The sequence below is a fragment of the Vulpes vulpes genome, chromosome 11 (genome assembly GCF_048418805.1).
Source record: "Vulpes vulpes isolate BD-2025 chromosome 11, VulVul3, whole genome shotgun sequence".
Classification (NCBI taxonomy): Eukaryota; Metazoa; Chordata; class Mammalia; order Carnivora; family Canidae; genus Vulpes; species Vulpes vulpes.
In genome coordinates this window covers 87,102,179-87,115,310 of record NC_132790.1, presented here as the reverse complement: position 1 = coordinate 87,115,310, position 13,132 = coordinate 87,102,179, and the positions used below count along the sequence as shown (strand labels likewise).

General features: G+C 47.4%; 1 protein-coding gene across 1 annotated transcript in view; it reads right to left on the bottom strand.

The window, feature by feature from the left end:
* The window catches only part of CLSTN2 (calsyntenin 2), a 601,316-nt gene that overhangs the window by 124,790 nt on the left and 463,394 nt on the right, over nucleotides 1–13,132 (bottom strand). The window contains exon 5 of the mRNA XM_072726986.1: nucleotides 7,120–7,269. Coding sequence (XP_072583087.1) covers nucleotides 7,120–7,269 — 150 coding nt within the window. The remainder of the gene's footprint in view (nucleotides 1–7,119; nucleotides 7,270–13,132) is intronic.

The window sequence follows — 13,132 nt, the reverse complement described above, 5'->3', positions numbered from 1 at the left end:
AAGGACCCCGACTCAGGACTCCATCCCAGGACCCTAAGATCATGATCTGAGCTGAAGGCAGATGCTTAACCAACTGAGCAACCCAGGTGCCCCCGGTTGCTTTTCTTCTGAACAGTCTTTCGAGATGCCCTTTTAGAGCTGGTTAGATGTCCCTTTGGGAATTCCCAACCTCCTTATTCTATCCTTCTTCCTCCTGACAGTGACCTCGGGATAGGCTGATATAAACTTGCATTTTATCTTTGCCATTTATCAGTTGTGAGATAAGTCACTCAAGCCCTCTCACCTGAAGTTTTCCTCATCTGTAAAATGGGCTAGAATTGTTTATCTCACAGGGTTATTCCTGCCCTCTGTGCAGCAACCCTTACGTTGGATTCTCGTATTCTTTTGCCTCTGTCTAAATTTGTCTATTTGGGGTCGCATTCTTTCCAGGCTGTCCACAGTACTCTAATAAATTCCTTCTCGCTAAGGTGTCAATGGGTGATAATAGCTTCATGCAGGTGTCAGCAAGCTTTCTGTGGAAAGGCCAGAAAGCAAATGTGGAGGCCCTGAGGGCCATCTGGTCTCTGTCTGCTGTTATTGTGTGACAGCCACCATGAGGTAATATGTAAACGGAGGAGAGTGGTAGGGTGCCAATAAAACTTTATTTATGGGCACTGAAATTTGAATTTCATGTGCTTTTCATGTGGCCCAAAATATTATCCATCTTTTGATTTTTTTTCCAACCATTCGAGATGCACAAATCATTTCTTAGATCACAGTGGTACAAAAACATGTTGTCAACTAGATTTGGCTTGTGGGCTATACTTTGCTGACCACAGGCTTAACAGTGATTCCTACAGGAGGCACTTACATTTTGGGGGGTGGGGGGAATTATCCTTTAGAACAAAAAAAAAATTGGTACCCTAATGGTGGCATCTCAGACACATTGGCAGTACAGTGGAGGACAGAACGGGGGTCAAAGAGCCATCTTTCTTTCTGTCATTCTTACTATGCCCTTGTGCATCGGCCTGCATTAAGGGTGACACTATTGTGCAATCTTCAGATGGACACAGCTTCACTGTCTGAGCCTTGCCTTTCTCTAAGCAAATCTGACTACCTTCTGGGCTTATCACCCTATGATTTGAAATCACTGCCTTTTATACTAAAACCTAAGCCAGCTCTTCAGTGTTCTTGATCAATAACTGATCTGATTTTGGAAGGGGTAGAGTGAAGCCAGCTGACCGCTGGGTCCTGGAATATTTTTTTTTCCTTGGCAGGGTGGTGGGCAAGTGGACAGCTGCAGAGGGGACAGGGACATATGCTTGACAAAGCTTAGCATTGGTCTTTTCTATCTCAGACATGCTTGGCAGCCAGTCTTGTCCCCTTGCCTGTGGGGTCTCATGGGATTTGCCTGAAAATATAACTTCCTTTGCAGTCCAGTACTTTGAATTCGCTTTTGAATAAATATATGACTTTAGATACTTTCCCCAAAGTGCTCCATTTAAAAGAGCACTCAGGATTAATCATACTTTTCAGCTGGTCTCCCTGTCCCAGTCTCTGTATCTCAGCCACCATCCATGTGGTTGGCCAAGGAGTCCTTCTTCCCTAAGATCCCCCTCACCACACGGGTCATGAAAGCTTCTGTGCTCCCCAGTGCCTTTGGGGTAACACAGGAGGCCCTTCCTCTGTGACCTGATCCCCACCAGCCCATCCAGCCTTCTCCCACATGCCCTGGTCACAATTTGCTATTTCCCACCTTTCTGATATCCATTCTCTAGTCCGGAATAGTCTTCTCTGTGCTCAAATGATTATCCTTCAAGATTCAGCCCAGGCACATCTCCCCAGGGCCCCACCAAAGTTAAGTGTCTCTCCTCTGTGTCCTCAAAGCCTCCTCCGGCAGAGCTTTTGTCCTTAGCATTGTCCTCATCTCCTTCTGTGCTACGAGCCCTGGGAGGTCGTGTCTGTCTCTGTCTCCCTGGCCTTCGGCACACAGCAGGCCTCGGGAAAGGGTAAGCGGATTCACTGGGCAATGTCCCCGCAGCCACGTGGCATGCGTGTCAACGCCCGTTATCTCGCAATGCAAATAACTACAGGAGAATTAATCTCCACCAAGCAGCTTTCATGCTGCTGTCCTTTCAACACAGAAGTCCGAGACACACTCTAGGTGTTCAGTGAATATTTTCTGAGTGACCTTCTTTGTTCAAAGTGTGGACGAGCAACATCCAGGGCCTCCTCAGACTCATGAAATCAGAATCTGCATTTTACCCTGGTTCCCAGGTGCTCCTGTGCACACTTGGGCCTGAGAAGCCCTGCTCTATCAGATACCACCCTGTCTGCCTGAGGGAGGCCTGATTTGCAGAATGGTGGAAACACCGAGACTGTCTGATGCACCTGGAGAATTATTCAAGCCCTGGGAACAGAGAAAAAGTGGTTCATTATATGGCTGCATTTCCTTTTCTTTCCGTCTGAGATAGGGCACCTTGCTGTGAAGGTAAAAGCTGCAGGAATTGGGCCCGTGAGAGGAGGTCTAGGAACCGGCAGTGCTGGGTGGACAGGTGCTGGGCGAGGGGTCATTGACCCCAGTGGGATCGTGCTCAGTGATGAGGGGGGCGAGGACAGATGAGGTCCCACGGGGCCCGGAGTCTGCAAACCTCATCTGACACGGGAACTTTGAATCCAGAACAGCTGCATGTCTGGTGAGCACCGTGTCTGGGAAAGAAATGGGGAAGGGCCACCAGGGCACTCAGCAGCGGCTCTCTCAGAGGGAAACTGTTTCACATAAAGGGACATGAAATACTGAACTTTGGGTCTCGACTGGCAGGAGCAGATAACAGATACAAAAATTGGACTTGCTATAATAAAAGGGAAAATACACTGAGTAAGTGTTATGAAGACAATGGTTTCAGCTTGCAACATAGAAAGAGATGGGCGATGGGATTTTAAAGGACAATAAAAGAAGGCATCAAGAGGAGATGTGTTTCTTGACATAACAACTAAACAAACAAACAAAACCCAAACCAGCAACCAAATTACACAGGATTGTCTAAGGCACAGCCTGGGGCCCCTAGAAGGAGGGGTCTGCAGGGTCAGCTCCCCCTGGGGCTGCTGCCTCTATCCCCCTGATGGCCTCTGAAGGCACTGCATCCTCTGTGGTGCTCTGATCCATGAACAGATGTGGACTCTTCCCTGAAGTCCTTAGCACCCACACAGCCGGGCTTGGGCAAGTATGACTGCTTGGCAAGAGGAAAACAGACACTAAGATGATGACAGATGTCTGGCATGAGAGGCAGGGCACAAGCCAGTCCTTAGCATGTAGAATTTTTCCTGCTTCCTAATAGAATCTTCTATCTTCATGAGTAAGAGCTGCTAGAGAGATACCATGAGATCTCAAAGCTCAGGACAAAGCACAGAGATTTAGTTCTCCCTTCCGTTCCCACAGGTCTAGTGGGTGCTTGGATGACCATCTTCTCTGAGCAGCTGAGAATGGGAGTGACATTCCCTTGGGCAAAAAGCTCCACCTCCCCATGTACAGTGAGCTGACCCCCACCACCTATTTAGAATTACAATCTCAGGATACACGAGAGAGACCAAAACTCATATCGTTTCTGGGAAGACAAGGCCCAGCCACAGAAAAAGAGAGAGAATGGAAAACCATAGCCACAGGAGCCAATGCCTGGGCCAGGGTCTGAGAGGCAGGTGGCAACAGAGCCGGGGTCTGTGATGCTCTTGTGCAGAGCTGGGTTAAGGCCAGCTACATGCTGGGAAAGCCGCAGCCCCACACTCTTGAAAGGGGTTGATGTGATGGAAAACAGGGCACGCCCTGGGGTACCTGCGTAGCCTGGGAGCAGTCCCTCCTTGGCCTGGGAAGGAAGGGGAGGCTCTAGCTGTGAGCAGACCCTTACTCCTCCAGGACAGCTCCTGGGAGAAGCTGACGGAGGCTCCTGAGCATGATGGATTGCTTGCGCTGTGCTGCAATCCCCTCCTGCCTGGAGGGAAATGACTAAGAACAGGTACAAGAATTTGAACTGCCACACTGTGTTTGCTTGGTGACTCTTGTCGTTTGCGGGAAATCAGCTCAGGGAGGACCTCTGTTCTCCGGGGCAGTTATCCCTGGCACATGCCTGCAGACCCCTTATTCACAGCTGGGTCTGGGGGGCTTGGGATCATTGCAGCTCTTGACCCAGACACTCAACGTCTCGACTGCCAGCCCCACCCTAACTCTGGCCTCTCCCACCTTGTTTCCCACTTCTCCACAGTCCCAACCACCTATGCAAGCCAGACTGGCTTTCTTACGCTCTTCACCAGTGCCTTGAATGGCCTTCCCTCTCTGTGCTCCTCTCCCATTCTATATAGGATACGCTTCACCTTCAAGGCTGCCTGCCCTTTCCCCTAGGGGCCTGACCACCTCTCAGAGTGAGGGGTGGCCTGTTTCATCTGTGGCCAGGAAACCATGGTCCACTCCAGTTTGCTCTGGGAAGCTGGGAGAGGGGATTGGACGAGGGACACATACGAGGGGCCAGCGGTGGTTTGCTCTTCCCTAGAGAAAGGCACACTTCCAACTACGAGGTTGCGGCCCCGACCTGGGGCAGAAGAGAGGACAGGCCCCAAGATGGGTCAGCTGGAGATGAGGCCTGCCCAAGTGGAGGAATAAAGTGGGCCAGTCTGCTGGAAGGAGAGGCTTGCTCTCCAGGTCTGGGGGTTGGCACAGGAATTGCTGGGAAGCAGTTAGAGCCCTGCCACACGCATCAGAGAACCTGGAAGACCTGCCTATGATCTGAGAGCCTGTTGGGATGACAGCTAGGGAGAGAGACCTAGCAGCTTCTAGGGGGGCTAAGCTGGAGGGAGGAGGGGCACGATGCAGAATCCAGTGTCACCTTCTGCCACCAAAGGCTGGCTAACTCAGCAGGGAAGCCACCATACACTAGTTGATTCTGATTTACACATGCTTAAATGGTTTTGTCTGACACAGCGAATGGATACAGGGAGTTGCTGCTTCCCCTTTTCTTCCTTCCACAGAGAGGTATGTTTTTCACCATTCATTCATCCATCCAGCACCTGCATCCAGGTGCCTGGCCCTGTGCTGGGCACTGGAGACACAGCAAATGGGCAGGACCTCTGCCTCCAGGAGCTCACTGTCTGGCTACAAATAGGACTGTGCACCAGACGGTTAGGTGCTCCACACATTCTGCACACACACAGAACTCAACATTATTAACATGAGTTTCTGTGCATACATTTAACACTGAAGCAAGTACAAACTCGGTTAGGAAATTGCATTTAAATATAGGTACAAAAATGTAATCCCAAATTTGTAGGTGTCTCATTTATCAAAGACACAAAACATTGAGATCGTTCTCCAGATACAGCTTTGTGTTTTACTTTCCCCACTGAAAATCCCATTATGAGCATGTTCTCTGCTTAGAAGGCTTTTATATTCTTTCCAGGCTTGCTTTTTCAAAAGCTAGACTTTTACTGGCTTAGTCCTTATAAGTTAAAACAAAACAAGCTGAGTTCTTTACTCAAATAGCTTTTCATTCATTCATTCATTCATTCATTCATTCATTCATTCAATGGCTGTCTCTTGAGCACCTATCACTGGAGTCAGATCTGCACTAAGTCTGAGAAATTCAGCAGTGAACAAGAGACAGAATCCTGCCCTCAGGTTCCTTGAGGTTTAGTGAATTATAACAACCAGAGCCCAGGCTCCCTGAGGTTGGTGACATGTAATTTTCCACTCTGGGTTGTTCCTTTTTGTCTGTCTCTTGCTTGATCCTGAACAGGCGACACAAAGATGGCTCTACTTTGTTCTTTATGTCTCATCTGTCTTACCTGTGACTCCTCCACTGGGCATTTCATCGTGTCTACTTTGTTCAAAGGCAAATGACTCTGGCTTTCTCCAGAGGTGGGTTTAATTACCACCTCCCATTTTTCTAGTTGAAAGATTAAGGGTGATAAAGTAGTGTGGGGGAGGAACCCTTGGAGCACTGCCCTCTAAGAGGAATGACCCCAGGTGGCTCCTCAGGTGTCCTTGCTGTGCACCACGAGAATGAATGCTCGACCAACAGGCAGACATTCCAAGTCTAACTGTGACCTATGTGGTTTCCGGGCATTGGTCTATCCAACAGAAATACAGATGCTTAACATGGCTAATGACACTCTCTCTAGGGAAATTTAAGAATGAAGTAGAGAGAGAAAGAGAGAGAGAACCAGGTAGACTGTAACAGGGACTTGAAGCTTCAAGACACATGAAGAAAAGACAGTTGATAAAGCTACAAAGTGGAGACTCCATGAGACACCCTAAAGTTTTGAGTGGGCAGCAATCTGCAAGCAGCAACACAGGAAGCAGAAACAGCAGTGGTTGAGCCACCAAAACGGTGGCACAGAGATACCTCCAGCATCCCTGCCCAGTCACTGGAACATTGGTGCCACCACTAGAGCTATTGCTATTCCAGAAACCATCCAATTCTTGGCGAGATCCGTCTGTGCCGCTGGCCCTGAGCTCCTTATTTCCCTTAAGTCAGCGCTACACCTCTGTCACCTCAGTGTAACCTGCACCTTTGCTCTGTCTTTGCACACCAAAACATCAAACCACAACAAAAGTCCACCTCCATCTCAGGCCATTGTCTTTCCATTCCAAGAACCAACATTTGAGAAACGCCTTGATCCAAAGGATGGATTCTGGGACTCTAACCTCTGCTTGTACACCTTCTGTGCCAGTCTAAAGAACAGACCACCCTTCCCCAGGTACTGAATGATGATTCAAACTTGAGGCATAACAGCTAGACTCGTTCCCTTAGATAAAGTGAATAGGCTTGCTGGCACTTTCTCCTGAGCACTGTGCGATAATTACTATTGATCCCAAAGTGTCATGAGATTTTAGAAAGGGTGCACTGGACAAAACGGGGCACGTGACATTAGATGAGTTGCCTCAGACGTTCTCAAGCTGTAAAATGGTGGTAATATGTCACCTAGGAGTTGTAAGAATCAACAAGCTACTCTATTTTTTTTGCAGCAGAGTGACCACGCTTAAAAAAATTCCTCTAGCTACTTGTTGTGATGATTTTTAGGAACAGATCTAGCACCTTCTATACACCAGGCTAAGCTGCCTTCATTCAACAGGATCAACAAGAGATGGCCCACCTTGCCAGCCAGGCTTGCAAACTGGCTTCACATCCACCTGCACCAGCGTGTCCTGAGCGGCCGGCTTCTGTCCACAGTCGTAGGCGGTCACCAGGATCTCGTACTGGCGTTGCTTGTCATAGCTCAGCTTCTCAGTATTTCTAATGTTGCCTGAGGACACAGGGAGATTCAAAATTGTTTCAGATCCAGTCAACCACACTGCAGTTCTTTTATTTTTTCCTTTAAATTAATTTTTGTTAACTTATACTGTATTGCTAGTTTCAGAGGTAGAATTTGGTGCAGTTCTTTAAAAATCCCTCCTCCACTCCTCTAACCTTCGCTAGAATGGAATGACCCCTTTCCTTACCATCTTGTACAAATAAGGGCAAACAGGGGGCATGGCTTTCACACGTGGTCTGCTTGTGCCTTGGCGGCAGAGTCCCAGGAACCACTGGCTGGAGGCACCCGACTGTGAGACAGGACTACTGGGGAATTCCAAGCACACATCCAGAACCCAACTGGTGTGTTTGTTAGTAATGGGTTGTCAGAAAACTCCCTCCTCAAGTGTGCCCATGTGGTCGTGTCCCCGATGATGTAGGGCACCAATGCTCATCTGCCATGAAATCTCTGGGAAAAAGATGGGATTCAGAAATGTCCTGACACATATTTTTCAACATCTGGGCTTGTTGCCAGGAATGTTCACTGCCTCTTCTCACATTATTTTGCTACCAAATAGGAAGTAAAATCAATAAGAAAACGTGTGACCTCCCTTCTGAAAGCTATACAGAATAACGGATTCCTTGCCCTGGTGGCAAAGACATTTTTCTTCTCCAAGAGCGACTGAACCATTTTTCTGGGCCATTTGTGAGTTTTTGTTCCCGTGGGTTGATACTATAATTCAGAAATGTGTATTTGATAATTAATGAGCAAAATTCTGATAGACCATTTTTGCTGAAGCACAGTTTTGGTTCTAAGGAACGAAGAAAGGCCCAGCGTGCCTTTAATACTTCCCGGTTTTTTATTCCAAGGGAGTGAAGTCTTCCTTTGCGGGGGATAATTTCATTCTTGCCTTTTTTCTGATAGTGGAGCTGACAGCAAATTACAACTCCAATGTTATCATTATCCTTCAGCAGAAGTGAAATTAAGAAAATGGAAATTTAAAAACAAACCAACACACTAATAAGCAAACACGGAATGGCTGACTCAGGTATATTTTTACATTTCATCAAAACTAAGGGAAAAACACCCTAATGAGCTTTCTTCCATTTCATTGGATATCTATGGCTCCCATGAACTGAGGCAACAGGGATGAAGGCAAGAAAGCCTGGGGAGTTACCAAAGCCACAAAATGTCTTAAAGCTCAGGAGAGTTGACCACTGATCATGCACCGCTAGTGAAACGGTCCTCAGTGCCAGGCATGGGCAGGGCTCCTCTTGTGGGAGCCGTGGCTGCAAGGTGGGAAGCAGAGTTCCTACAAAGCTGCCCAAGACGTGGGACCCAGAATTAGGACCATTTATCCCGCTGTCTGCTCCGTACTGTTTTCTAAAAAATGTAGCCACAGCCACTGAATTGAAGTAAAATGTAGTTTAACAAAGCCAATCAAAAATTTCTGAAAATGGGTTTGATGTGTTTTTGGCCTTGGGCCTGGTGTTCAGAATCCCTTTCACTCCCCGCCCCCCCCCCCCCCACAATGTTAGCTACATCTCAGCTCAGGACCCCCCAGGGCTAGAGCATCTCAGTGCTGGCTTGGTAAGGTTCCCTGTGGGTTCTGTTAGCAACCTAGTTTGTGGTTAGAGCCCTCACAGGGGAGGAATTCTTGCAGGTGGAAGCACCGCGATATAACCACGGGAAGTATGTTTCAGCAACATCAAATTGAATTTTGAACAAAAAGTTTTGACTTTCCCTTTCTTTAAAGTTAAATGGCTCTCAAAAGATATGCCTTTCGAAAGAGGCAGGCTCAGGGCTTACAAGCCGTGTGACATTAAGCAGACCCAACACTATTGACCGCGGTAGAAAAATAAACACGCAGGCGGCAGTCCTTGGCCTGGTGTGCCGCCGCCACGTCCTAGCAAGTCCTGATGAAGCTGTCTGAGAAGCTAAAGTACTTCCTCCGCCACCGCGGACTTCATGCATGTGAGAGTGGGTTTCACTGCCTGGAATTTGAAGCCTTCGGTCAAATATAAGTGTATAATGTTGTGACCAATTACGGTGCTGGGGAGAGTCCTGTTCAGATAAGACACACATCTAAGCATTTTTGGAAGCTCAAAAAGCCACCCATTTTTGCTCCTGTTACAACTGCATTACTTTCCCACATTTGAATGATTTCTCCTAATAGTGCCTTCGGAGGAGACCTGAGTCCACAGTTAGCCCAGGTGAGTAGGAGTTCCTGGGCCTATTTCTCTGCTCCAGAGAAATGTGGAAGCTAACTCTCAAAGAACAATCAGTACCTCCCTTGCATATGAGGGAAGGTATTTTAAAAACTGAGGCAGGGTGGAGGTACAATGAGACAAGCATGCTGACCTGCACCCTCCTTCCAATGGAATTTAAATGGGAATAACACTTTTGGAAAGTCATACAAACACTAGTCACTTTGCAACTGCTCATGCCTTTTGGGCATGCAATTCCACATCTGAAAAACTGATTCCCGGGCAAATGATAAAAATTGTAGATACAGGTGCAATGTTCGCCTAAGCATTATTTCTTTCAGTGAAAAATAATTTAAAAGCCGGCTGCCTGATATTGAGGGAAGACCTAAGTAAAGGCGTCTATGCATCAGATGGAATGTTTTTAGCACTAAAAGTGGTAATTATGAAGCATTTTTAAGGGTGGAAAAAATCCGTACAACTGAATGTTAAGTGAAAGGGGGAAGATAAAGAGAAACAAGGAAAGCGTGGTCTTACTTTTGTTAAAAAATTTCATTGAAAAAGTATTGGTGGAACGTTAATAATGGCTATCTTTGCTGGGATTACAGGTGATTTATTTCCTTCTTCACACTTTTCTATGGTTTCTAAATTACAACGGGCATGTGCTACTTCTCTATTCAGATGAAAAAGAAATGTTTTCATTTACTTTAAAATAAGCAGACTCCAGGGCACACTTTGCCCAGAGGCAGCAGAGTCCCATTACTCACCAGGGCAGCCTGCTGCCAAAGACAGGCTGCCTGGGGACCACGCAATTGCTGGAAAAGAAGCAATGTCTGCCGAGGGATGACTGGGTGTCATGGAGACCCCGGCTGCTCCCTCTGGTCATCCCTGAATGTGGCTGAGAGCTTGGTTTGTGCTGATACTCTGGTGAGCGCCTGGCTGGTAGCACATCCACCCCCTCACACAGGCACAGTACTTAGCATAGGTATTTAATTCCCATTTTTACCTGCAAGGATCTGAGGCAAGGTTACATAACTTGTCAAAGATCTCTCTCTCTCTCTCTCTCTCTCTCTCTCTCTCTCTCACACACACACACACACACACACACACACACACACACAAAGTAAAGGATGCAGGATTCAGATGCAACTTTGTAATTCTGAACTAAAAAAAACCTAGCCACGCATTCTTGTCAGACATCACTGAGGATTCTGTGATAACATCACTGGTGGGAAGGTGTAAGGGCTGATGCTCAGGGGATCTGGGCTCCACTCCCAATTCTGCTCCCAGCGTGACAGGTGCTGTTAGGCAAGCTCTTTATACTTTAGGATTCAGTTTTTCCATCCATTCAATGGGAATGAGAACCTAGGCCCTACTGATCTCATAGAGACCAGCCAAGTCCCAGGAGATGGGGAGCGGGGAGCCATCTGAAGCGAATCCAGAACTTTCTGAGAGGGAGTGGATGTCACCAACTCAGTTTCTTGCTCATAATTTCAGCCTGGAATAACCTTCGTGTCCCAATCACCCAGGTAAATATCTGATGATCGCGGCACCATGAATGGAGCATTCCCTAGCTGCCAGGTACCCTGTGAACATCCTCCCTGGGGTGGCTTTCCTGAGGTCTCACAACCCCACAAGAAGACAGGGGAGGTGGCTACCCCGATTTCACAGGGAAGGAATTCAAACAGAGGGAAGCCTATGACCTCTGGTAGGAAGAGGTTGAGTCTGGGGCTCTGACGGGTCAAGCTGAATGCACTTAATGTCTTCTATCCCCTCTGCTGTCCTGCTTCCCTTCTTTCCCCCCACAGACAAAGAGCCTGGCAGGTTGGAGGGGCCAGGAGCCATCTACCTGCAGTGACGGGGCTTCAGTGAGGGAACCCCAAACTTAGCAGTACTTTCTCTGATGTGCATGCAAAGAACTTCTTCAAGGAGCCTGGAAGGTCGCTGGGAGAAGTGATGGATAAGGGCCAACTGGGAAGCTCATTAGAATGGGAGCAGCCGCTTCTGTGTCTGCCCCTGGGTCCTGCCTTCATTACTTGGAGGACTGCTTTTGTAAACCTCACTGTCGGGGGCCCACACTCCCTGGGAGTGCCCACTCTCCTCTTCATCTAATGTTGTAAACCAATGTTGGAGGCAGAGGCTTGGCAAAGGACCATTACTCACTTTTAATGAGACAGCTAGGGAAATAAATTGGCATATGTTAGTGAAATGGCTCATCAAGGTGAGTAATTATCTTCATGACTGGGGCAGTTTACCCTCAGATGAAAGGATATGCATCTCATCTCTCATTGGGCTGTGACTCTCCAGAACGAAGGCAGGAGGTCAAGTGGAGCTTGACCACTCATCACCGATACCTCCGCTTGTCGAGTCTTGCTCTTCACCAAGGACTCGTCACTCCCCAAATTCCAAAGCTTTGGTGGACAGGGACCACACAGTTGATTATAGGGGAACAGAAAAAGACAAAGCAGTTGTTTTGTATTTTATGGAGTGGTGTGTGTGCATGCACGAATGCCCGTGTGTGCACGTGCATGCACCTGTGTGTGTATTTAATGTGTGTGAGACTTGTGTCTGTGTGTTGGGGACAAGCCAGCCACTAAATAGGGCCTGTAGGAAAAGCTATCAGGAAGCAGTTCTGACAGGCTCTACTACTTGAAATTACCTACTTCATAGCCCTGAACCAATCTTTAAAGTCCACTAATTTCTCCTTTGCCTTCTTGTGCACTGATGCACTGATCTGTGTTCCACACGGTGAGCATTTAGCAGTGTCCAGGTTTGTAGCTGCCATTTCCACAGGTTTTATCATTCTACAAGGAAACTGCCTTACTACTATTTTGTCTGTTTCATGAACGTTGATTTCATCCTCCAAGGCAGATCATAAACCACTGGAGGTCAGGGACGAGGGTGTCTCCTTGGCTCCCATCCCTTACGGAACCTGCTGCAGTTCCCAGGATACAGAAGCCTGGGTCACACAATAAGTTTCTCCCTGGTCTCAACATCAAGGAGCACTGGGAGCCATGACGATACACAAGCAGGTGACTGATGGTACTTCTCTCCAGGCCTTGGCTATTAGGAGGCTCTGAGTGAATCCACTGCCTAACCCTGGCTCATGGTATGCTTTATGCACCACCCTCGCCCTGGATGCCACCTGGGTCTCTATTTTTTATTTTGACTTTCTTTCCACTGGATGGTAAGCTCCATGTGGGCAGGCCCATGTCTGTTTTGAGTTCCACTCTGTCTCCATTCCCAGTTCCCAGCATCATGCTTGGCACTCAATGAATATTTACGGAGTAGATGAACTTCAGGTTTTGCAACATTTGCATCTTTGTGCACTACTATATGATCCTATTTGAAACAAAGTGGGGATGATATATCCCACATACTCATGCAATTAAATAATATACTTGGCAAATAATGATCGTTTGATTTTTTTTTTGATCGTTTGATTAATATGGAGTTATTCAAAATTGCATTTAAAGTGGGCTGAGTCGATTGGGCCTCTGACTGTGGTGCTTACACTACAACAAGCTTTTTATTAATGATGATGGGGAATTAGACATGTGGCTTTATAGGACTGTTTTCAGTTCAGTAAGTTCATTTGGGATTGGGGTGTGGTGGTCAGCAAAGTATAGCCCACAAGCCAAATCTAGTTGACTACCTGTTTCTGCACTCCT